Raw genomic sequence first — 25,751 nt, 5'->3', positions numbered from 1 at the left:
CAGCTTTCAAACTCTCCAGTGAATCCTGTTTGAATGGTGTCCACCAAAAGACAAGGTTCAAAAATAATGATCTTTTAGCAGAAGAAACATATTGTCCATAAAAATAAAAACAGCAAAACATTTGTCAATAGGCTATTATGCATTTTGGACAAAATCCTAAGCACAGTACCCAAAGCAGGAGGATCAGGCACTTGGATGATGTACAAGAGAGGAATTCTCCCCACCAAGCTGGATCTCTGCAGAGGCTACTTCACCCAAATAGCTGCAGTAGTGCTCTCCAGCATCGATACATGCCACCATCACCAGTGGGAGCAAGCACCAGAGGATCTGCAAAATGATGGATCCCCTGTACCTTCCTCCACCTTCTCTCTATTGAGCAGAAAGTCCTTCTCTCACACAACTTCAATGTGATGTGTCTCAATATAACACATGCACCATACATTCTGCCTCTTCATGCACTACCACAAAATCAAAAACATTTTTCTATAACAATGTATTTGTCCTTGTAAAACATTCAAAACAATTCTTAGAAATTGCACAATAAACTGCTATGTGATACTAATGATGTAAAAACACATAAGTGATTACCTCTCCTATGAAGACAACCATAACACAATCCAGTTTCTCTTCTGGAGACAATTTATCAATAAGGGAGTGAAGAGTTTCTGTAAGGTAAGACTTTACTTTTCTCTTCACGGTGGGAATTCCCATTACAATTGAAACTGAAAATAAATAAAAAAACACAATCAATATAGAAGTCTTTATATAACAAAGCATTAATTCAGAAATACACTCAAAATATTAAGAGATAACACAGTAACCAAAAACAATTTCAAAGCATACCAGTATCTTTGGGAATATAATTAATAGTAACAACATCAACTCTTAGACTAAACACACCTGCCCAAAAAAAAAAAAAAAAGCAAATGCTGAAAGTGTCACAGTATTAATATAGGTGTATTGTTAAGATGCATACAACTGTGGTACCAGTTAGTTAAGGTTGCACTTAGACTTACACAAAGTACACTAAAATCCCTTTCCAGAGTTTAGTCTCCAAATTTAGTACAACAGTTTTTCACAAACTAATCTATGGTTTTTTTTATTAAAATACTTAACAACATTTGCAGAAGAAACTTATTAAAACCTCTTCTTCCCCATAAACTACCCCAAATACCATCACTCTGACTCCCACCACATTGATGCTATCCCTATCTTCCACATGGCTGTTCAATCTTCGTGCTCCTTAGCCCACCCCCAATACAAAGGGCTGCTCTCCCACTGGGAACAGAATGGGTGGGGGGAATAAAAGGGATGAGTAGGACTGGATGCAGTAATGAGGAAGTGTCGTGGCCCTGTGCTGAAGCAGCTGTACTTAGAGGGATCTCACCTTTAATACACAAAATCAGGTTAGAGCTGAAAATGCTGATTGGCATTCTTAACTCATCCTCTTGTGCTTACAAACTACAGATCTCCTAGAAAGGTATGTGATGTTAAATTTGCATTGAGTAGAAATGCCTATCCAGCAAGCACAACAGAAAAAGAGAAGGATGGTGAAGCAAATCTTAATTTCTCTACTGTTTTTAGGACACTTGATTTTAAATAATTTTTTTTGCAATTTAAATTTTGAAATAATATATGGTTGGCTTAAACCGGTGGAAGAAAGTCTGAATCCTTCACTTTGCTAGTTAAATACATATAAATAGGCCCTACCAAATTCACAATCCATTTTTAATTTCAGAGTCATAGCATTTAAAAATCTTGAATTTCAGTTTCAGAAATTTAAATCTTAAATTTCATGGTGTTGTAAGAAAGCATGAATATGTATTTTAAAACAGAAAAATACAAACCTGTAAAGCCCTTAAGTCAGCATTTCTCAAACTGGGGGTCCTGACCCAAGAGGGGGTCACAAGGCTATATGGGGTGGGGGTCGCAGTATTGCCACCTGTGCTTCTGCGCTGCCTTTGGTGTTGGACGGCCAGAGAGCAGATGTCTGGACGCCAGCTCTGAAGGCAGCGCCACCAGCAGCAGCAGCGCAGAAGTAAGGGTGGCAATACACCCTACCATTCCATCCTTACTTCTGCACTGCTGTTGATGGCAGTGCTGCCTTCAGCACCCAGCCAGCAGGTGCCGCTCTCCAGCTGCCCAGCTCTGAAGGCAGTGCAGAAGTAAGGGTGGCAATACCGCAACCCCCTTACAATAGTCTTGCAGTCTTTTTTGGGTCAGGACCCCCAGTTTGAAAAACACTGTGTACTTCTGTATACTTTTCCCCCCTAATATAGTATAGGGAAAAAGTACACAAAAGGCCAGATTTCATGGGGGAGATCAGATTTCACAGTCTGACACATTTTTCACGGACATGAATTTAGAAGGGCCCTACATGTAAAATACGTATTTCCATTTTGTTAGTGGGTGTGACTGTGAATATAAGACTTGATTCTGCACATTGATATATGGGCATGCATCTTGTTATAACAAGGACAGAATCAAACACACAGAACACAAAAAAGAAGACACTAACTACTATCTATCTACTATCTTGTAATACTACTATCAAAACAAGGAAGCTTCCATTATGAGAGAATCAGCAGCTCCAGATCAAAAGGCAGACAGACACATATGGATTAATATGTGGGGTCTTTATGCCTTATAGACATGCAGACATGCTTCCAAGTATATGACCCTGGTTGGGCTTTATCTGCTTTAAGGACTGCAGCTCCAAGAATGGAATTATGTGAAGATCTACTGATGAAGGAGCGGAACTTTTGAGGATTAATCACTTGTTTTGTATTTACGAAGCATAAGGAATTAGTAAGAGTAAAAATATGTAGTCTAATAGTAGACGTGTTTTTCTCCTCCAACCAAGGTCCAACTTTTATGGAAAGGACCAAGCCAATTATCATTAGGTACCCATAATTCCAGGTGTTCTGAGTTATACACTAGAATTCATTGGTGGGAACACCAGACACGAACTTTGAAACTGTTAAATCCATGCTCGATTTACCTATATATCTGAGTAGCCAAAGGGATGTGTCAGAAAAGTAGTTTCAGAGCCTGTATTATTTCCATGCCTTGTTAATTTTCATAAATCTCATTAAAAGATAAAACAATTTGATCCAGATTAAGTGCTTTTTATTCTATACCTTAGCACCGGGGGTAGTGTGTGATCTGGGACTATGCAGTAAAGAGCAAAACTGAAGACAACTCCTTTTATCTTGGATTCAGTGCGAGTTCTAAGAGATGTACAAATAAAATTGCAGCTACCAAACAATACTTTAAATTATGATATTACCAAAACAAAATTAGGAAGTCCTTCAGACATATTATTTTTATATAATATATATTATTTTACATATATAATATACGTTTATAATATATATAAATATTATTTAAATAATGCCAGCATACCGCCTGTTCGTCCCAGGCCAATCTGCACAGAAGGCTGAAGGCTTCCTTCATTCTTCAACAAATGAGGCAAATGGTAATAGATATTCGGCACTTGAAGAGATTTTCTGCTTATTAGCTCTTTTAACAATTTCAGTGTTTCATCTGCAAACACATATAAAACCAATAATGAAGAAAATTAATCAGAGAGGCTACATGTTTATGCAGGAATAAATCATATGCAATTCCAAAACTGATCATTCATTCATGCTTTGTTTGAGTTAGGAACCATTTTTAAGATTTGCGTACCAAGAAGTAAAACCTTTTCTGTTTTTAATTTTTAAAAGAGTTATGAACAAGATTGATTTTTAACAGTTTTCTGGAAACAGGAACATCATACATCATCGTGTGTGAGTTACAGTGTGCTATGACCAATGACAAAGAGGAAATAACTCACCTTGAGTAGAATCCTCCATAAATTTTTACCTTGGATGTGTCTTCATATTATACAGTATATTGGGCTTATTATACCCCAAACATTCAAAATAATCTGTATCTATTCTCACAGGAGCTCAAGCAACAATTTAATCCTCAAATAAATAACTTTAAAATTGCATGCACATTTTTACATACATTGCACCCAAATATATTGCACAGAAATAGGACTTCACAGAGTATACGGTGCAACGGTCCAGGGATTAAATTTGGATATACCTTTTGTAATAAAAACAGATACACCTAACAAAAGTAGGCATATAAATTATTTACTACAGTTAAATACGAAAGTTAAACCAGTTCTAAAGATGTTTCCACAATGGAACATAAATATCAGCTTTGAAATTCCCTTGCCAGTATGTGTCAACTCTCTTAAATCAAATATGAAAACCGTAGCCAATTTTTTTAATTAGAAAAAAAACCATAGCACCTCATATTGACCTTTGAGATCTCATGAATCTCATAAAGATCAGGTCAGAAACTGGTTGGGAGACTTCCAAAGAAAACCTACCTACCTTAGAAGTGATGGTGACTCAGTAGATATCACTCTTTCCTGGGATGTTGAAATGAACCAGTGTTTCCTATACAACTGGAGATACCTTTTTTTGGATTAAATCTAAAACTAAACTCCTGACTACTTATAGTCTTGAAAAGGCCCTTGTACAAAGTGCAATGAGTAGAGATGTTAGCTTCCATGTGTGGGCTAAATTCCAATTTGAGTGATTACACTCTTCCTGCCAAAATTTTCTCTGCAGTTTCAATTGCAGAAGTAGACGTGGAAGTTCACCCAAATGTATTCCAGGGTGGATGAATGATAAGATCTGTAAAGCAATTTGGATTCCTTCTAGATCTAAGGTACTAACCAAATACAATATAGATTTGAGAATTTATATTTTATTTAAAATATACCTATCATAGTAATCTCTGGCACATTTACAATTCATTAAATTTAACACAAGAATTCGTGAACCAGTGTCAACCCAAAATAAGAGGCAACAATCCCAAAATTACAATGTTAAAAATAATTATACCTAGCCCATACATCCCCCAGGAAAAAGTCACAGTGAAGAGTTAGTCTTTATGTTGTGTCCAAAAAGTCTCGACTTGGGTTCTGTCAAACCAATGCGGTAAGTGAATTACAGAGTAGAAGGTTCTCCAGCTAAAACACACTGCCACCATTCGTTCAAATCTGAGATTGTTAGTGAGAATACCACAACTGACTTAAGAAGGCAGGACAGCACACGGAAGGGGAGACTATCTTTCAGGCAACTATGCTGAAGCCATATTGAGTTTTAAAGATATATATTACTATTTTTAATTGCACCAAGAAGTGAACAGAAAAAGACAGTGCAGTCTTTGGAGAACTGGTATAATATGATTTCTTATGGCCAAACATTCTGTACAAAAAGGCCAATACATTTTACATAAAGACAAACACGAACTAAAACTCCAGATCCAACCATCTCTGAACTTCGTGAAAGTTCAGATTAAGATCCAGATCCAAACTTTATGGCTCAGGGACATCTCTAATTCTGCATGATCTCTAGCTTCTAAATGTTCTACAGTCTTAAACCACTATGGAGAATGCATTGCAATAGTCCAATGTTGATATCACAATGACATGGCTAACAACGGCAACGTACACATCAGAAAGAAAATCACAAGATATGTTACATGCAGATTTTAAAAAGTAATGTCCCCAGTGCTCCTAGAATCCCAGGTGGCTACCTAAAATCCAGAAGAGTGAGGCATTAACATATTGAGGGACAACTTTTTAATCAGTACCTGGCTGGAGGACCTAAAACATGAGCTGTAGAATACGGAGTAGATTCATCTTTCTATAAAAGGCACTACTTGTCCAAGTTTTTCAACGTTCTATAGTAGAACTAGGAAGTGACAGCAGACCTCAAATAATATTTGTTTTAGGTGTACTTCTCTCACATGAAAAAAATCAGGGAGTATTGGTTTAATTAGCTAGACTGAGGTCCTTTGGAACAAAATTATTTTTGGCAATTTTGACTTTTTAGAGACAAGTTAAATCTCAACGTCAGGGGAATATATTTCAAAACAGAAACAGTGACAAAACTGTTACAATATGTTTGTGCTAGGCTACAAGCTAATAATCTTTCCATATACAGCTCTTGTTAATTTTGAGGATTTGCTTCATAATTTGATGAAAAGGAATAAGAGGTAATTATTTTTAAATATTTAATTATTAGTTTTGAAGAAAAGGTTAACAAATGTTTGCTGCTATTTACTATGCTTTGCATTGCTTAAAAGGCAAACTTTAGAAACACAGACTCCCCAAATCAGATCCTGGCAGGTAAAGAGGATTTCATTCTACTTTTAACCTTTGCATGGATTGATTACTAGTTCCCTTTTTTTTTTTTTTTTAAAGTTGCTCATCAGTTTTAGCTTAAAATGTGTAAAAATATTATACAAATTGCTGCCCGACCACCTGTACTGAATAGCACCCAGAAACCCCAAACCTATTTTACTAGGCACTTGAACAAGTATATAGTCCTTGAAGAGATTACAATCTAATTTAAAATATGATACAATGAGTGAATATAACAAACAGAGGGAAAGGAGGATGAAGGAAGGGGGAGAGGTACCAGAGATAAGAACATGTTTATATAAACTAGCTATATGCACTGTTGGATGGTTTTCAAGCATTTGGTTTTTTAGGATATTTTCTTTTAATAATTATATACAATAGACATCAGTAATCTAAAGACGTAAAACGTTAAGCATAAAAAAACCCTGTATCATGGCCTGTACCTGAAAAATTGTTTAATGCATCCTTACTTCCATTTGTTTCTGCTACTGCACGTCTGAATTGCTCCAAGATGGCATTTAGCTCAGAGGAACGCTGCAGGGTCCTATGCTCAGCAATGCGAAGACGTTCCTTTAAAGCATGAAATTCCCGTTGATAAGCAATCAGCTTTTCTAGAAGGAAAAATAATGTCTGGTTACTTACTTCTGAAAACATTTCATCTGCTTTTCACTCCCCAAATAACATCCTTATATAAAACAATTTTGTTGCAAACTTTGGGCCTAGAGTCTCTGAACAAGTAGAAAAATAATTTCTTTTGTGGAAGGCTGAATGACAACCTTTATCAAATTATTAAGTTAAATGCAATATACTCCTGTTAACTCCAATGTTAGAAGAATTTAGATCAGTGGTTCTCAACCAGGGATATGAGGAGGTCTTCCAGGGGGTATATCAACTCATCTAGATGATATTTGCCTAGTTTTATAACAGGCTATATAAAAGCACAAGAAAAGTCAGTACACTAACATTTCATATAATTACTTGTTTATATTACTCTAAATACCATACACTGAAATGTGAGTACAATATTTATGTTCCAAATGATTTATAATTGTATGGTAAAATGAGACAGTAAGCAATTTTTCACTAATATTGTGCTGTGACACTTTTGTATTTTTATGTATGGTTTTGTAAACAAGTAATTTTTTTTAAGTGAGGTGAAAATTGGGGTACATAAGACAAAAATCAGATTAGGGTTGCCCCATCTCTGGTTTTTGACCAGAATGCCCAGTCGAAAAGGGACCCTGGCGGCTCTGATCAGCACTGCTGTTAAAAGTCAAGTTGGCAGCGCAGGCAGTCTCCCTACGCACCTTCATGCAGCTCCTGGGAAGCTGCTGGCATCTCCCTCCAGCTCCTAGGCATAGGGGCGGCCATGGGGGCTCTGCGTGCTGCCTCTGCCCCCAGCGCCAATTCAGCAGCTCCCATTAGCCTGGAACCATGGGCAATGGGAGCTGAGGAGGTGGTGCCTGCAGGCGCAGGCAGCGCTCAGAGCCATGTGGTGGCGCATCCGCCTAGGAGGCGGAGAGAGATCCTGGGAGCCACCTCAGGTAAGCGTCGCCCGGAGCCTGCACCCCTCATCCCCTCCTGTGTCCCACCCCATGCCCTCTCCTGCACCCCAAACCCCTCATCCCTGGACCCACCCAAGCCCACACCCCCAGACCAGAGCTTGCACTCCCTCTCGCACCCCAACCTGAGCCAGCCTAGAGCCTTCTCCTGCACGACAAACCCCAGCCCCACCCCAGAACCCACATCCATAGCCCTCACCCCCCTGCATCCCAATCCCTTGCCCCAATCCCTGTCCCGTACCCTGAACCCCTCATTTATGGCCCCACCCCAGAGTCTGCACCCCTAGCTCAGAGCCCATACCCCCTCCAACACCGTAACCTGGAGCCTTCTCTTGCACCCCAAACCTCTCATCCCTGGCCCCACCCCTGAGCCACACCCCCACCCAGAGCCCTCACTCTCTCCTGCACCCCAACTCCCTGCCCCAGCCCAGAGCTCTCTCCTGCATCCCAAATCCCTCATCTCTGGGCCCACCCCAGAGCCCTCACCCACCCACCCTCACACCCCAACCCCCTGCCCAGTGAAAATGAGAGACTGAGCAAGGGTGGGGGAGAGCGAGTGACAGATGGAGACAGGTAGAGATGGAGGGAGCAGGGGAGGGGCATGGCCTCAGAGAAGGGGAATGGTGTGGCATGGCAAGGGTGTTCAGTTTTCTGCAGATAGAAAGTTGGCAACCCCAAGTCAGACACCTGAAAAAGGTACAGTAATCCAGAAAAGTTGAGAATCACTGATTTAGATGATGTGGTAATTATGCAGACACTTCTTGTAGCAGAGTCTAAAACACCAAACTTTTTGGACCAAAGTACCAGATAAATTTTAATTTCAGAGTGAAACAACACAGAACCTATTTATTATTTGAATCATTCAGAGGAGTTAGTGTAGCTGTAGCAGTATCAGACTTGGCAGCACTACTGACTCATAAAAAAAGACTGAAGCAGACATGCATTTGGAAATTGTTTGCAAAAGATATGTATCTTTTGAATAATTTGTATGAATGAATAAATGGAGTTTGGCAATATAGTTCAACTTTAATTATTTAATCCTTTAGTACTAAGTTACCAGCAATCTCCCGTGACTAAAACTGTGGATTCCTACTCGTATTAGTAAGCAAATGTGTTTGTAGGTAAATACACATACATTTTTTTCTTTTTTTGAGGTGTAGAAAGAAAGGAGGGCTGCAGTAAACACAAGAACCTCTCAGTGATATCCTGAGTCCTAGGACACAACCACCCAAGAAGCTAACCATCTTCCCTTCATTGTTGCCCTCTTCACTTTGCCAGCCTGTCAGCTCCCTGTTTTGAAGTCCCCACCTCTGATCTCAATCCATTTAATCCCTTTTATCTAGGGAATGGATGTTCCAACTATCCATCTGTAATCCAGTGGTGATCTCCCATGCCAACTTCTGAAAAGTGCAAAGTTAACTCTACTTAACTAAATTAAAGTTTTGCAGGTAAGTTATCTTTTTGGTTGTTAAAAGACTAATACAGTACAATTCCTTCTCTATCCATGCACTGCTCATCTTTCCCTTGTTCTCCATTAAAGATTGATTATACTGTATTTCTTTCTTTGTCCTTTTTTACCCCTATTTTACATTTATTTTCTCTCTGTAGTTAGGATGTATTATCCATTTAATATTTTGAAAACATAATTAGTTAGCTAAGATACCCTGTGTTTAGAAAAGAAGGAACAAAACACAGTTCACAGCCAACCTCTTGATATGTGTCAGTTTGTTTTGCACAGAATAATACACACAATGGTCTATTGCTTCCTACCAAAAAACCCAGGCAGCTAATTGAAATAAGAATTATTGCTTAGTTAGCAGTACCAAAATAGCTCCTAGGGATCTCTTGACACAAGTAGGAAAACTTCAGGTTTTTAATTATTTTAGAAAAAAAGAAAACATTAAAATTTAAATAAGTTAGAAAAACAGGTCACTAAAGGATCAATAACTTAAATGAAAATATACTTAAGTTTCCACCATATTACCGAATGCTTCTTTCCTTCTATTTATGTTGAATCTTACAGTAATTTAATAAAACAGAGGAAGGAATTGAGATACCAAATTACTAGCCTCCATAAAGCTGATGGAAGGACCCCAAAAGAGATCTATCTGATGAATAAAACACCATTTGTTCCCGTACAGAGAAGCAGCAAATGAGTAGAAAATTTAATGGAAGATTTGGTCTTCAAAAATTCTGCAGGTTTTACAGCTTGATCCTTGATATTTTTATTTAAGAAGCATTTACCATTTTACTGTAAAAATGTGAAGCAGACGTTTTGCCATACACTTTGCTTTGGAAGCCAAAAGGATCAAATAAAAATATTAATACTCAATAACTGCTAATAGAGATGATTTTCCTGTTGAGAAATTACATAAGAACTGAATGTTTTAATTCTTTGTCAGTTATTTTCATTCAGCCAGCATAACTCCAGTAATTAAAAGTAAATGTTTAATCTGTCTTAATGTTCTGAATTTCCTGGAAAATTAACACTGTCTGCTAGTTTAGCAGTTAGGTTTCTCCATCTTTTTTTTTCTTGATCCAAGCACTGCTCATAAACAGGCAGAGTCAAAAACCCAGACATGCTCTTTTGGGAGTTTGATTCTTGTGTGGTGCTCATGAATGTAATAGGAGTTCCACTGGCACCTCAAGAGAAGAACACACTCCACAAGCTACAAATGCTGTCCATTTTCCTTGCAGCCTCAGCCCCACACACATTCTATATTATATAGTTAGGGTTTTTTTAATTCCAGTTCCGGCCAGCTAGCAAGCTATTTTTTACAATAGATGCCAATTTTCTAAACTCAGCAAGAAGAATCTGGAAATATTAGTGAGTTTTTCACTGGTTTTTAAGTTATATTTTCTTTATTACTAGTCCAGTGTGTTAAAATGAACCCTTGATGATTTTAACAGTTAAGTGGTCTTTTTTCCCTTAGCAAGAAAAAGGGGTAGCAAAAAAATAAGAAAAACAGGAGAGAAAAACCATAGTGTAGTTTCATTTTATATATATGTCTGCCAGAATATCTGAATACTGTAGCAGAAGCAGCCTAAATTGTAGGTTAATAGTTTGCATGACCAGAAAGTTTCCAACCCTGATATTCTATCATTCTATGAACTCTGAATATCAACATTTCAAATGAAAAATAGTCTGAACATTAAAATGGCTAAACCTCTCTCCAAACTTCGCCCAAGTCACTCTGCTGCAGTAATGTTACAATGTTGAAGATTAAAGCTTCAGAGTTCTTAAAGCTGTCAATAGCTTTTAGATTGAATGGACAAACTACTGCAGAATAACCTTTATAATTGTACATTGAAAGACTCCATAATACAATGAGTAGAGTTGCAGCCCCTGTGGCTATCATAGGTTTCACAATACACCAGTCTTGAGAGTAGGAATCCTACAAAGAAATCTAGAAAGTATAACTGGAAAAAGACGGTGCTACAACTACAGCAGGAACTTGTTTAAGAACAAGTTCTCACATTACTGTTTAGAGGTATTCTAGTATTTTTAAAAATCTACTAACAAGGGTGCAGAAGATACAATTAAAAGTATAAGTTTCTGACTACACTACTGCTTTTACCAAAAATTGTAATTGTGTTCACATATATACATATGGTTAGCACATGGTTCCTAACATCATGGTAGGTGTGGACAGGCTAGAATCTAAGGCCAGAAGGGAAAATCATGATCCTCTAGTCCAGGGGTTCTCAAACTGGGGATTACGACCCCTCAGGGGGTCATGAGCTGTCAGCCTCCACCCCCAAACTCTGCTTTGCCTCCAGCATTTATAACAGTGTTTAATATAAAATGTGTTTTTAATTTATAGGGGGGGGGTTGCACTCATAGGCTTGTTGTTTGAAAGGGGTCACCAATACAAAAGTTTGAGAACCACTGCTCTAGTCTGACCTCCTTCACATTGCAAGCCACAGAATCTTATCCACCCACTCCTGTAATAGACCCATAACCTCTGGCTGAGTTACTGAAGTCCTCAAATCCTGATTTAAAGACTTCAAGTTACAGAGAATCCACCATTTATACTAGTTTTAAATCAGCAAGTAACCCATGCCCCATGCTGCAGAGGAAGGTGAAAAACCCCCAGGTGGGGAAAATGTATTTAATAGAAAGCTGATGGACGTTACAATTAAATGTAGTGCCAATAGAGGAAGTTCACACCTTTCCAAGTTATTGTTTCAGTCTCTATGCAGGCTCAGGATAACAGCACTACATTATTGCTATACCTGAGTTCACATCTGAAGGTTTCTTTTGCAACCATAAAGGTCACTTTTAAAAATACAATGAAATCTTAAATAGGGGAGCACAAGAAGACAGTAGGGAGGAAGTGGGCATTTGGCATTTACCTGTGTACAATGCCAGATCAGTCCCGTTAGGGGGAATTGCCAAATGCTAGCCCTTTAAGAGGAACAGATTCCAGGATTCAAAACTAACAAGCAGACTCAGCAATACTTTAGTGAAGCAAATATATAAAAATGGGTTACATTGGTATGTTTTTATTAGCCTTATACTCCAGGTCAGTCATCAGATGGCGATAGTTAAGTCTTCAGATCCTGGAAGAATGTCTCTCTATTGGAGGCAAAAGACCAATCTGAAAGAGAGAGGAGTGAGAAACAAGCCTTTGGTTCTCAAAAATCTGATTACAATTTTGTTCATGCTGCTGTCCATCAATTTCAAACAAAAACCAGCAACCCCTCAATCTGGACTGGTAAATCTGAAGATCCAAAAAAGTCTTCCAATCATATCAATTTTTGTATTCATTTGTTATGAACATTTATATCTTGTTAAAAAAAGTGAGCTATGCAGATCTAAAATACCTTTTTGTAATTAGTTACCTATTTTGAAAAAATGAATTAAACCCTACATATTACTTGCAACATGAAAGTATCAGTAGAGAATGTGGCTGTAAAACAGTCTTGCACTTTGCTACCTCAGGTTTGCATCTAATTTATATATATTTTCCTAGCTGTATTATTTATGGGTGAGAGGTTTTTCGCAGGAGTTGTGGGTGAAATTCTATGGCCTGCGTTGTGCAGGAGGTCAAACTAGATTATCATAATGGTCCCTTCTGACCTAAATATCTATGAATCTTCCCCTGTAAAAACAAGGAATCAAAATAAAGTAATTGGTCTATTTAACAGATGTCAATAGTCTTATTCATCTAATGTTTGACATTTTTGTCATCCTGCAGGTTTTTTAATTGATTGAGTACTAAAACACATGCTTTCAAAACAAACTGTACAGTAGGAGATTGTCAGCAGGCATCCTCAGAAAAATAACAGCCCTTGCTACATTAATTCTCTCAGACTGCTATGCCTACTAAAACTCAGACTGAACCTTTTCCAGTAGAGTTCAAATTCTTATGTGAGATGTATGGGTCTTCTTCAAAAACAAAACTGTAGTCATAATACTTCAGAACCGAAAGTAAAAATGTATTTGAAACAATTCCTACCCATGTTTCCAGCATAATGTAATCATGGAACCACACTTAATGTAATACTTAACAAAATCTGCATAGCAAATTTCATAGATTCATAGACTATAAGACCAGAAGGGACCACTGTGACATCTAGCCTGAAATGCTAATATGAAGTTTACCAATCTGTATTTAAAAAGTGCATTGTCAAATTAAAATTCATATTTTAAGAACAAGTCTCCTCACAACTGATGCTACTCTTATTTTATTTCTTTATAGGCATTTCTATGGGGATTATCACCCCACACGAATAACAGGTTGTCAAGGTTCCTCCCCCACTCTGAATGCTAGGGTACAGATGTGGGGACCTGCATGAAAACCTCCTAAGCTTATCTTTACCAGCTTAGGTCAAAAACTCCCCCAAGGTACAAAATATTCCACCCTTTGTCCTTGGATTGGCCGCTACCACCACCAAACAAATACTGGTTACTGGGGAAGAGCTGTTTGGAAACGTCTTTCCCCCCAAAATACTTCCCAAAAACCTTGCACCCCACTTCCTGGACAAGGTTTGGTAAAAAGTCTCACCAATTTGCCTAGGTGACTACAGGCCCAGACCCTTGGATCTTAAGAACAATGAACAATCCTCCCAACACTTGCACCCCTGCCCTTTCCTGGGAAATGTTGGATAAAAAACCTCACCAATTTGCATAGGTGACCACAGACCCAAACCCTTGGATCTGAGAACAATGAAAAAGCATTCAGTTTTCTTACAAGAAGACTTTTAATAGGAATAGGAGTAAATAGAAGTAAAGAAATCCCCTCTGTAAAATCAGGATGGTAGATACCTTACAGGGTAATTAGATTCAAAACACAGAGAGTCCCTCTAGGCAAAACCTTAAGTTACAAAAAAGATACACAGACAGAAATAGTTATTCTATTCAGCACAATTCTTTTCTCAGCCATTTAAAGAAATCATAATCTAACACATACCTAGCTAGATTACTTACTAAAAGTTCTAAGACTCCATTCCTGGTCTATCCCCGACAAAAGCAGCATACAGACAGACACACAGACCCTTTGTTTCTCTCCCTCCTCCCAGCTTTTGAAACTATCTTGTCTCCTCATTGGTCATTTTGGTCAGGTGCCAAGCCCTAATACTGTAAGAGAACTTTGCTGTGACTTTTCTGCATTTACCTTGAGATTTCTTATCTATACAATAAAATTCCAGTATTGTCACAGTGTGTCACTCAAGGCTACAATGTCTGTTGAGTTGGTGTGAAGCCATGGAAAGAGCTACAAGCATGGCTGGGAGCTCTTTTTGTTCATAATATCAACAAGTTCAATCATTACGGGGATTTGCGGTGTGGTATCGAAGTTCTCAGTCATTTTGACTTTTTACTTTTTGACAAATTACATCCATACAACACCAAGACATGTATCTATGCCATGCCAAGACTCCTAGATCATGATATCAGAGGTAATCACTACCTTACTGTACAGCTAATTGGCATGCAACAATTTCACTGGCTATAAGAAGGAGACTGCTCAGATGGTGGATTACTTGGCTCAATTGCCACACTGATGCAACAGCATGGGGTTTTGGATTCTAGTAGTTTAATTACTTTCCCAGATTTTCATTCTTGTTTTCAAAGTCTGATGCATTTTCTTTTTAAGACAGAATTACATTTGGTGTACAATTTTTTGTCAACAAAGTTTCTAATTGCCAAATATCATGACTCAAGGAATCATTCAAGTTTTTATCTATTCCACGAGAAAAAATGACATTGAACTGGAGTTTAGGTTGAGTATAACTGTAATTTAAGAGCAGAAAATATTAGAGGCATGTTGTAAGTATTCCAAATCCAAGCACTACAAACCAAGGAAATTCAAGATTAAGGTTACATTTTAGAAGAAATCCAAACATGTTAAAATTAGGACTTTCAAATGATTAAATAAATTAATCGCAATTAATCACGAGATTAAAAAAACATGATTAATTGCGGTTTTAATCACACTGTTAAACAATAATAGAAGAATAGAATACCATTTATTTAAATATTTTGGGATATTCAGTTCAATCACAAATTTAATTAATGCATTTTTTTTTTTAACGAGTGTCATCAGCATGGAAACATGTCCTCTGGAATGGTAACCGAAGCATGAAGTGACATATGAATGTTTAACATATCTGGCACGTAAATACCTTGCAATGCCAGCTACAAAAGTGCCATGCAAATGCCCTGTTCTCACTTTCTGATGACATTGTAAATAAGAGGAGGGCAGCATTATCTCCTGTAAATGTAAACAAACTTGTTTATCTTAGTGATTGGCTGAACAAGAAGTAGGACTGAGTTGACTTGTAGGCTCTAAAGTTTTACATTGTTTTCTTTTGGAGTGCAGCTATGTAAAAAAAATCTACATTTGTAAGTTGCATTTTCACGACAAAGATTGCACTACAGTACTTGTATGAGGTGAACTGAAAAATACTATTTGTTTTATCATTTTACAGTGCAAATATTTGTAATCAAAGATAATAATATAAAGTGAGCACTGTATACTTTGTGCTGTGTGCTGTAATTGAAATCAACGTATTTGAAAATGTAGAAAAACATCCAAAATATTAATAAATTTCATTTGGTATTCTATTATTAACAGTGCGATTAATCACAATTAATTTTTTTAATCCAGGTAATTTGTTTTGAGTTAACCACTTGAGTTAACTCCAATTCACAGCCCTAGTTAAAATATGAGAATGCAAAGTTAAGGCACCCAAGCAACTTTAACACTGCCATATTGTGATGCCATATAACAATACAATTATGATTAGGGCATTTAGTGTGTGTGGTCACCAGTTAACTGAAACTGATTTTTAAAGATATATTAGGTTTTTTCCAAGTATAATTCTGTTATTTTAATCACGTAAAGATTTTTTGTTCAAATTTTAATAAAAAACCTTTAAGAAAGTTTCAGTACTTTAGTACAGTAACTCCTCACTTAACACTGTAGTTATGTTCCTGAAAAATGCTACTTTAAGCAAAACAATGTTAAGCGAATCCAATTTCCCCATAAGAATTAATAATAAGAACAGGAGTACTTGCGGCACCTTAGAGACTAACCAATTTATTCAATTCAATATGTGTAATGACCCAGCCACTCCCAGTCTCTATTCAAACCCAAGTTAATGGTATCTAGGTTGCATATTAATTCAAGCTCAGCAGTTTCTCCTTGGAGTCTGTTTTTGAAGCTTTTCTGTTGCAAAATTGCCACCCTTAAATCATTTATTAAGTGGCCAGAGAGACTGAAGTGTTCTCCTACCAGTTTTGAATGTTACGATTCCTGATGTCAGATTTGTGTCTATTTATTCTTTTGCCTAGAGACTGTCCGGTTTGGCCAATGTACATGGCAGAGGGGCATTGCTGGCACATGATGGCATATATCACATTGGTAGATGTGCAGGTGAACGAGCCTCTGATGGCGTGGCTAATGTGATTAGGTCCTATGATGATGTCTGAGAGGACTGGTCTGTCTCCCAAGATTGTGAGAGTGAGGGATCATTTTTCAGATAGGTTGTAAATCTTTGATGATGCGTTGGAGAGGTTTTAGTTGGGGGCTGAAGGTATTGACTAGTGGCGTTCTGTTATTTTCTTTGTTGGGCCTGTCCTGTAGTAGGTGACTTCTGGGTACTCTTCTGGCTCTATTAATCTGTTTCTTCACTTCAGCAGGTGGGTATTGTAGTTTTAAGAATGCTTGATAGAGAACTTGTAGGTGTTTGTCTCTGTTTGAGGGATTGGAGCAAATGCGGTTGTATCTTAGAGCTTGGCTGTAAACAATGGATTGTGTGGTGTGTCCTGGATGGAAGCTAGAGGCATGTAGGTAAGTATAGCGGTCAGTAGGTTTCCCGTATTGGGTGGTGTTGATGTGACCATTGCTTATTAGCACAGTAGTGTCCAGGAAAAGGCCAGCTTGTGTGGATTGGTCTAGCCTGAGGTTGATGGTGGGATGGAAATTGTTGAAATCATGGTAGAATTCCTCAAGGGCCTCTTTTCCATAGGTCCAGATGATGATGATGTCATCAGTGTAGCACAAGTAGAGTAGTGGTGTTAGGGGACAAGAGCTAAGGAAGCATTGTTTTAAGTCAGCCATAAAAATGTTAGCATACTGCGGGGCCATGCGGATTCCCATAGCAGTGCCACTGACTTGAAGGTACATATTGTCCCCAAATGTGAAATAGTTGTGGGTGAGGACAAAAAGTCACAAAGATCGGCCACCAGGTTTGCCGTGACATTATCGGGGATACTGTTCCTGATAGCTTGTAGTCCATCTTTGTGTGGAATGTTGGTGTAGAGGGCTTCTACATCCATAGTGGCCAGGATGGTGTTTTCTGAAAGATCACTGATAGATTGTAGTTTCCTCAGGAAGTCAGTGGATGTCTGGAAGATAGCTGGGAGTGCTAGTACCGTAGGACCTGAGGAGAGAGTCCAGAGAGCCAGAAAATCCTGCTGTCAGGGTGCCAATGTCTGAGACGATAGGGTGTCCAGGATTCCCAGGTTTATGGATCGGGGTTCTAGACATGTGTCTGCACAGATCTGTTCCTGTGTTTCTTCAGGGAGCTTCTTGAGCAGGTGGTGTAGTTTCTTTTGGTAATCCTCAATGGGATCAGAGGATAATGGCCTGTAGAATGTGGAGTTAGAGCTGCCTAGCAGCCTCTTGTTCATATTCCACTCATATTCCTGCAAGTCCACTAAGTCCTACTTCTTATTCGGCCAATCACTAAGGCGAACAAGTTTGTTTACATTTGCAGAAGATAGTGCTGCCCAATTCTTGTTTACAACGTCACCTGAAAGTGAGAACAGGTGTTCACACGGCACTGTTGTAGCTGGCGTCGCAAGATATTTATATGCTAGATGCGCTAAAAATTTGTATGTTCTTTCATGCTTCAACCACCATTCCAGGGAACATATGTCCATGTTGATGACGGGTTCTACTGGATAACAATCCAAAGCAGTGTGGACGAATGCATGTTCATTTTCACCATCTGAGTCAGATCCCACGGGCAGAAGGTTGATTTTCTTTTTTGGTGCTTCGGGTTCTGTAGTTTCTGCATCGGAGTCTTGCTCTTTTAAGACTTCTGAAAGCATGCTCCACACCCCGTCCTGATCAGATTTTGGAAGGCACTTCAGATTCTTAAACCTTGGGTGGGTTAGAAATCTCACACTGGTACCTTCTTTGCATTTTGTGAAATCTACAATGGAAGTGTTCTTAAAACGAACACGTGCTGGGTCATCATCCGAGACTGCTAGATGTGGCAAAATACCTTGTTCGCCTCAGTAGGCTCAGTCCTTTTTAGCCTTGGAGACTCAGGTTTGGGGCAAGGCAAATCCTTATAGGTGGCACAGGGTCCTGCTACTCCTCTCCTCTGTCAGTCCCTTGTGCATGTTTTCCTTCCCTTCTGGGGAGCGAGTGCAGCCTCCCTACTGGGAAGGTCTGATGTCTTGCTGCAAACAGCCTACTGGCAAATTCCCTGCTCCTCTCACTCCCTCACTCTCCCCCTCCTACCACCCAGGGGAGGGTTTAAAAAGGTCCCAAGTAGTTGGAGTCAGCAGAACCTAATTGATTCCCTAGCAACCCCTTTTCCAGCTGAATCTTATTGCCCTGTGGTTCTCTCTCCGCAAAAGGGAGGAGCCTTTTAATCCCCTAGGACTAATTACTACCTCCCTTTTGTAGCTGTTTGTCCTGGGTTTACCACATATAACATGAAATATATGGCAGAATGTGGGTAAAGCAGAGCAGGGGACATACAATTCTCCCCCAAGGAATTCAGTCAAATTTAATTAACTCATTTTTTTTTAATTAGCATCATCAGCACAGAAGCATGTCCTCTGGAATGGTGGCCAAAGCATGAAGGGGCATACGATTGGTTAGCATATCTGGCACATAAATACATTGCAATGCCAACTACAAAAGTGCCATGCAAATGCCCTGTTCTCACTTTCTGGTGACATTGTAAATAAGAGGGCAGCATTATCTCCTGTAAATGTAAAACAAACTTGTTTGTCTTGGTGATTGGCTGAACAAGAAGTAGGACTGAGTCGACTTGTAGGCTGTGAAGTTTTACATTTTTTTTTTTTTACATAACTGCACTCAAAACCAAAACAATCAATATTTGTAAATTGCACTTTCAGGACAAAGAGATTGCACTACAGTACTTGTACGAGGTGAACTGAAAAATACTGTTTTCTTTTATCATTTCTACAGTGCAAATATTTGTAATAAATATACACTTTGATTTCAATTACAACACAGAATACAATATATATGAAAATGTAGAAAAACATCCAAAATATTTGATAAATTTCAATTGGTATTCTATTTTTTAACAGTGCAATTAAAGCTTTTTTTTAGTTAATTGTGAGAGTTAAATTGACAGCCCTATTATTAGACAATATAGGATGACATCCTAATATTGAAACTGAAATGCATCAAATGAATGAAGCATATTTTGTGATTCAGCATTAGATTTTTTTTTTTTAACTATATTAATTTAGGATCAGATGCTCCTCCAGTTGAAGTCAATGGTCACTTTTCCATTGATTTAAATTAGAGAAGGAAATGGAGTCCTTACTACCCAATTCACAAAAAACTTTGCAATGGGTCTCAATTTATTAGCACTAATTAGCATGTTCTACTTTACTGCTGACTCTGTTCAAAGTCTTTTATTGTTATAGCCATCATAACATGTTAGAACAGAAGCCAGAGATGTCAAGAGTAACAAGAAGGGTTTCTTCAGGTATGTTGGCAACAAGAAGAAAGCCAAGGAATGTGTGGGCCCCTTACTGAATGAGGGAGGCAACCTAGTGACAGAGGATGTGGAAAAAGCTAATGTACTCAATGCTTTTTTTGCCTCTGTTTTCACTAACAAGGTCAGCTCCCAGACTGCTGCGCTGGGCATCACAAAATGCGGAAGAGATGGCCAGCCCTCTGTGGAGATAGAGGCGGTTAGGGACTATTTAGAAAAGCTGGACGTGCACAAGTCCATGGGGCCGGACGAGTTGCATCCGAGAGTGCTGAAGGAATTGGCGGCTGTGATTGCAGAGCCACTGGCCATTATCTTTGAAAACTTGTGGCGAACCGGGGAAGTCCCGGATGACTGGAAAAAGGCTAATGTAGTGCCAATCTTTAAAAAAGGGAAGAAGGAAGATCCTGGGAACTACAGGCCAGTCAGCCTCACCTCAGTCCCTGGAAAAATCATGGAGCAGGTCCTCAAAGAATCAATCCTGAAGCACTTGCATAAGAGGAAAGTGATCAGGAACAGCCAGCATGGATTCACCAAGGGAAGGTCATGCCTGACTAATCTAATCGCCTTTTACGATGAGATTACTGGTTCTGTGGATGAAGGGAAAGCAGTGGATGTATTGTTTCTTGACTTTAGCAAAGCTTTTGACACGGTCTCCCATAGTATTCTTGTCAGCAAGTTAAGGAAGTATGGGCTGGATGAATGCACTATAAGGTGGGTAGAAAGCTGGCTAGATTGTCGGGCTCAACGGGTAGTGATCAATGGCTCCATGTCTAGTTGGCAGCCGGTATCAAGTGGAGTGCCCCAAGGGTCGGTCCTGGGGCCGGTTTTATTCAATATCTTCATAAATGATCTGGAGGATGGTGTGGATTGCACTCTCAGCAAATTTGCGGATGATACTAAACTGGGAGGAGTGGTAGATACGCTGGAGGGGAGGGATAGGATACAGAACGACCTAGACCAATTGGAAGATTGGGCCAAAAGGAATCTGATGAGGTTCAATAAGGATAAGTGCAGGGTCCTGCACTTAGGACGGAAGAACCCAATGCACAGCTACAGACTAGGGACCGAATGGCTAGGCAGCAGTTCTGCGGAAAAGGACCTAGGGGTGACAGTGGACGAGAAGCTGGATATGAGTCAGCAGTGTGCCCTTGTTGCCAAGAAGGCCAATGGCATTTTGGGATGTATAAGTAGGGGCATAGCGAGCAGATCGAGGGACGTGATCGTTCCCCTCTATTCGACATTGGTGAGGCCTCATCTGGAGTACTGTGTCCAGTTTTGGGCCCCACACTTCAAGAAGGATGTGGATAAATTGGAGAGAGTCCAGCGAAGGGTAACAAAAATGATTAGGGGACTGGAACACGTGAGTTATGAGGAGAGGCTGAGGGAGCTGGGATTGTTTAGCCTGCAGAAGAGAAGAATGAGGGGGGATTTGATAGCTGCTTTCAATTACCTGAAAGGGGGTTCCAAAGAGGATGGCTCTAGACTGTTCTCAATGGTAGCAGATGACAGAACGAGGAGTAATGGTCTCAAGTTGCAGTGGGGGAGGTTTAGATTGGATATTAGGAAAAACTTTTTCACTAAGAGGGTGGTGAAACACTGGAATGCGTTACCTAGGGAGGTGGTAGAATCTCCTTCCTTAGAGGTTTTTAAGGTCAGGCTTGACAAAGCCCTGGCTGGGATGATTTAACTGGGAATTGGTCCTGCTTTGAGCAGTGGGTTGGACTAGATGACCTTCTGGGGTCCCTTCCAACCCTGATATTCTATGATTCTATGATTCTATTTAATAAGGTTCCGCCAATGCAGAACACAAGAGCAGCTGCACACTTGAAAATCTAACTTTTGCTGTTCTTGGAATTGCTTGTATACATTTACAAAATGATGCAAGTTAGATGTACAAACAGATATATACAGCTTTAACAGGATAGGTGTAATAGGCTGCTGTCACGGTTCCTCCCCCACTCTGAACTCTAGGGTACAGATGTGGGGACCTGCATGAAAAACCTCCTAAGCTTATCTTTACCAGCTTAGGTCAAAACTTCCCCAAGGTACAAAATATTACCCCCGTTATCCTTGGACTGGCCGCTACCACCACCAAACTAATACTGGTTACTGGGGAAGAGCTGTTTGGACGCGTCCTTCCCCCCAAAATACTTCCCAAAACCTTGCACCCCACTTCCTGGACAAGGTTTGGTAAAAAGCCTCACCAATTTGCATAGGTGACCATAGACCCAAACCCTTGGATCTGAAAACAATGAAAAAGCATTCAGTGTTTTACAAGAAGACTTTTAATAAAAAATAGAAGTAAATAGAAATAAAGAAATCCCCCCTGTAAAATCAGGATGGTAGATATCTTACAGGGTAATTAGATTCAAAAACATAGAGAACCCCTCTAGGCAAAACCTTAAGTTACAAAAAAGATACACAGACAGAAATAGTTATTCTATTCAGCACAATTCTTTTCTCAGCCATTTAAAGAAATCATAATCTAACACATACCTAGCTAGATTACTTACTAAAAGTTCTAAGACTCCATTCCTGTTCTGTCCCCGGCCAAGACGACTACAGACAGACACAGACCCTTTGTTTCTCTCCCTCCTCCCAGCTTTTGAAAGTATCTTGTCTCCTCATTGGTCATTTTGGTCAGGTGCCAGCAAGGTTACCTTTAGCTTCTTAACCCTTTACAGGTGAGAGGAGCTTTTCCCTGGCCAGGAGGGATTTCAAAGGGGTTTACCCTTCCCTTTATATTTATGACACGCCCCCCAAATCTCAGCTAGGGTGAAACACTGGCTGGGATTTCTTCCTGGAGCTCTAGGAAAACAGAGTTAATAAGACACATGCATCTCTAAATATACTACCAAGTACATAAAGACTAACAATATTTTCCACATCTCAAGGACGATTTTAACCAGTTGATTCTGGGAAACTTTCACGGGAGAGTGCATCAGCCACTTTGTTAGAAGCTCCTGAGATGTGTTGGATGTCGAAATCAAAATCTTGGAGAGCTAAACTCCACCGAAGAAGTTTTTTGTTAGTTTCCTTGATGGTGTGAAGCCACTTCAGTGCAGCATGGTCGGTTTGCAGGTGGAAACGCCGTCCCCAAACATATGGGCGTAGCTTTTCCAGAGCATAGACAATGGCGTAACATTCTTTCTCAGTGACTGACCAGTTGCTTTCCCTCTCAGACAGTTTTTTGCTGAGAAACACTACAGGGTGGAATTCTTGATCAGGTCCTTTCTGCATTAAAACTGCTCCCACACCACGCTCGGACGCATCTGTGGTTACTAGGAACGGTTTGTCAAAGTCTGGGGCCCTTAGCACAGGGTCAGACATGAGTGTCGCTTTAAGCTTGTTAAAGGCCTTCTGACACTTTCCGGTCCACTGAACAGCATTTGGCTGTTTCTTTTTGGTTAGGTCTGTCAGTGGGGCAGCGATTTGGCTGTAGTGCGGTACAAATCGTCTGTAATAACCGGCCAAGCCTAAGAAGGATTGAACCTGTTTCTTTGACTTTGGGACAGGCCACTTTTGGATAGCATCCACTTTGGCCTGTAGGGGGCTGATAGTTCCTTGACCCACCTGGTGTCCAAGGTAAGTCACTCTGTTTAGGCCTATTTGACACTTCTTAGCCTTAACAGTTAGTCCTGCCTCCCTTATGCGCTCAAGGACTTTTTGTAGATGTTCCTGGTGGTCTGCCCAGGAATCCGAAAATATGGCCACATCGTCAAGGTAGGCGACTGCATATTCTCCTAATCGCGCTAGGAGACCATCTACAAGTCTTTGGAAAGTGGCGGGTGCATTTCGCAGCCCGAAAGGGAGTACATTAAATTCATACAGCCCGAGATGTGTGATGAAGGCTGACCTTTCCTTGGCAGATTCATCTAGCGGTACCTGCCAGTACCCCTTGGTTAAGTCCAAGGTAGAGATGAACTGGGCCCGTCCCAGTTTCTCTAATAGTTCATCAGTGCGTGGCATTGGATAGTTGTCTGGGCGAGTTACAGCATTTAGCTTACGGTAGTCCACGCAAAAACGTATTTCCCCATCTGGTTTGGGAACTAGAACCACTGGAGATGCCCATGCACTTTCAGAGGGGCGGATTACACCCATCTGTAACATATCCTGGATCTCCCGTTCTATAGCAGTTTTAGCTTGAGGAGACACCCGGTAAGGGTGGACCCTAATTGGGTGAGCATTACCTGTGTCAATGGAGTGGTATGCCCGTTCAGTCAGTCCTGGGGTGGCTGAGAACGTTGGCGCGTAGCTAGTGCACAGCTCCTGGATCTGCTGTCGCTGCATACGCCTAAGGGTCATGGAGAGGTTCACCTCTTCCACACCACCAGCACATTTCCCTTCGTAATAGACACCTTCAGGCCACTCAGCGTCGTCTCCTCCCTGGGCTGTAAACTGACAAACCTTTAATTCTCTGGAATAAAAGGGCTTTAGAGAATTAATATGATACACCTTAGGCTTTCGGTTGGAGGTGGGGAATGCTATGAGATAATTAACAGCTCCCAGGCGCTCCTGGACCACGAATGGCCCTTCCCACGATGCTTCCATTTTATGGGCCTGGAGCGCCTTTAAGACCATGACCTGGTCTCCTACTTTGAAGGAACGCTCTCTGGCATGTTTATCATACCAGGCTTTTTGCTCTTTTTGAGCATCCTGTAAGTTTTCTCTAGCAAGGGCTAAAGAGGTTCGGAGGGTGTTTTGTAGGTTGGTTACAAAGTCCAGAATGTTAGTTCCTGGAGAAGGTGTAAATCCCTCCCATTGCTGCTTCACCAACTGCAATGGCCCCTTAACCTCACGGCCATATACAAGTTCAAATGGGGAAAACCCTAAACTGGGATGTGGTACAGCTCTGTAGGCAAAGAGCAACTGCTGCAACACTAGGTCCCAATCATTGGAGTACTCATTTACGAATTTACGTATCATGGCCCCCAAAGTTCCATTAAACTTCTCCACCATGCCATTTGTTTGATGGTGGTAAGGAGTGGCAACCAAGTGATTTACCCCATGAGCTTCCCAAAGGTTTTTCATAGTTCCTGCCAGGAAATTAGTCCCTGCATCTGTGAGGATGTCGGAGGGCCAACCTACCCTGGCAAAAATGTCTGCTAGTGCCTGACACACACTTTTAGCCCTGGTGTTGCTTAGAGCTACTGCTTCCGGCCATCGGGTGGCAAAATCCATGAAAGTCAGTATGTACTGCTTTCCTCTGGGTGTCTTTTTCGGAAAAGGACCCAGAATATCCACAGCTACTCGCTGAAATGGAACTTCAATGATGGGGAGTGGCTGGAGAGGGGCTTTGACCTGGTCTTGGGGTTTTCCCACTCTTTGGCACACCTCACAAGACTGGACATAGGTAGAAACATCCTTGCCCATTCCCTCCCAGTGGAATGACCCCCCCAAACGGTCTTTGGTCCTGTTCACCCCAGCATGGCCACTAGGGTGATCATGGGCTAAGCTCAAGAGCTTGGCCCGGTATTTAGTTGGAACTACCAACTGTCTCTGAGGATGCCAGTCTTCCTGGTGTCCCCCAGAAAGAGTTTCCTTGTATAAAAGTCCTCTTTCTACAACAAACCTGGATCGATTAGAAGAGCTGAGAGGCGGTGGGTTGCTCCGTGCCGCCGTCCACGCTCTCTGGAGGCTTTCATCTGCTTCCTGTTCGGTCTGGAACTGTTCCCTTGATGCTGGAGACATCAGTTCCTCATTGGATTGGGGACATAGGCTTGGTCCCTCTGGAAGCGATATAGGGGATGGAG

At 40.3% G+C, this 25,751-nt stretch overlaps 1 protein-coding gene across 8 annotated transcripts in view; it reads right to left on the bottom strand.

Annotated features, from left to right (window-relative positions):
• MGAT4A (alpha-1,3-mannosyl-glycoprotein 4-beta-N-acetylglucosaminyltransferase A) overlaps positions 1 to 25,751 on the bottom strand; it is a 160,927-nt gene that overhangs the window by 89,564 nt on the left and 45,612 nt on the right. For 3 of the 8 annotated variants that reach the window (XM_073352503.1, XM_073352522.1, XM_073352531.1), the window contains exons 1-4: positions 24,189 to 24,571; positions 6,658 to 6,825; positions 3,406 to 3,546; positions 589 to 722 (exon numbers count right to left, since the gene is read on the bottom strand). In XM_073352503.1, coding sequence (XP_073208604.1) covers positions 589 to 722; positions 3,406 to 3,546; positions 6,658 to 6,825; positions 24,189 to 24,549 — 804 coding nt within the window. In that variant the 5' untranslated portion in view covers positions 24,550 to 24,571. Of the gene's footprint in view, positions 1 to 588; positions 723 to 3,405; positions 3,547 to 6,657; positions 6,826 to 24,188; positions 24,572 to 25,751 lie in introns of those variants that run through there. The other 5 variants (XM_073352549.1, XM_073352542.1, XM_073352558.1 and 2 more) reach the window with 3 other exon arrangements.

Source organism: Lepidochelys kempii, chromosome 1 (assembly GCF_965140265.1).
Source record: "Lepidochelys kempii isolate rLepKem1 chromosome 1, rLepKem1.hap2, whole genome shotgun sequence".
Classification (NCBI taxonomy): Eukaryota; Metazoa; Chordata; order Testudines; family Cheloniidae; genus Lepidochelys; species Lepidochelys kempii.
The sequence above is the reverse complement of the archived record's forward strand: the minus strand, read 5'-3'. Positions and strand labels throughout refer to the sequence as shown.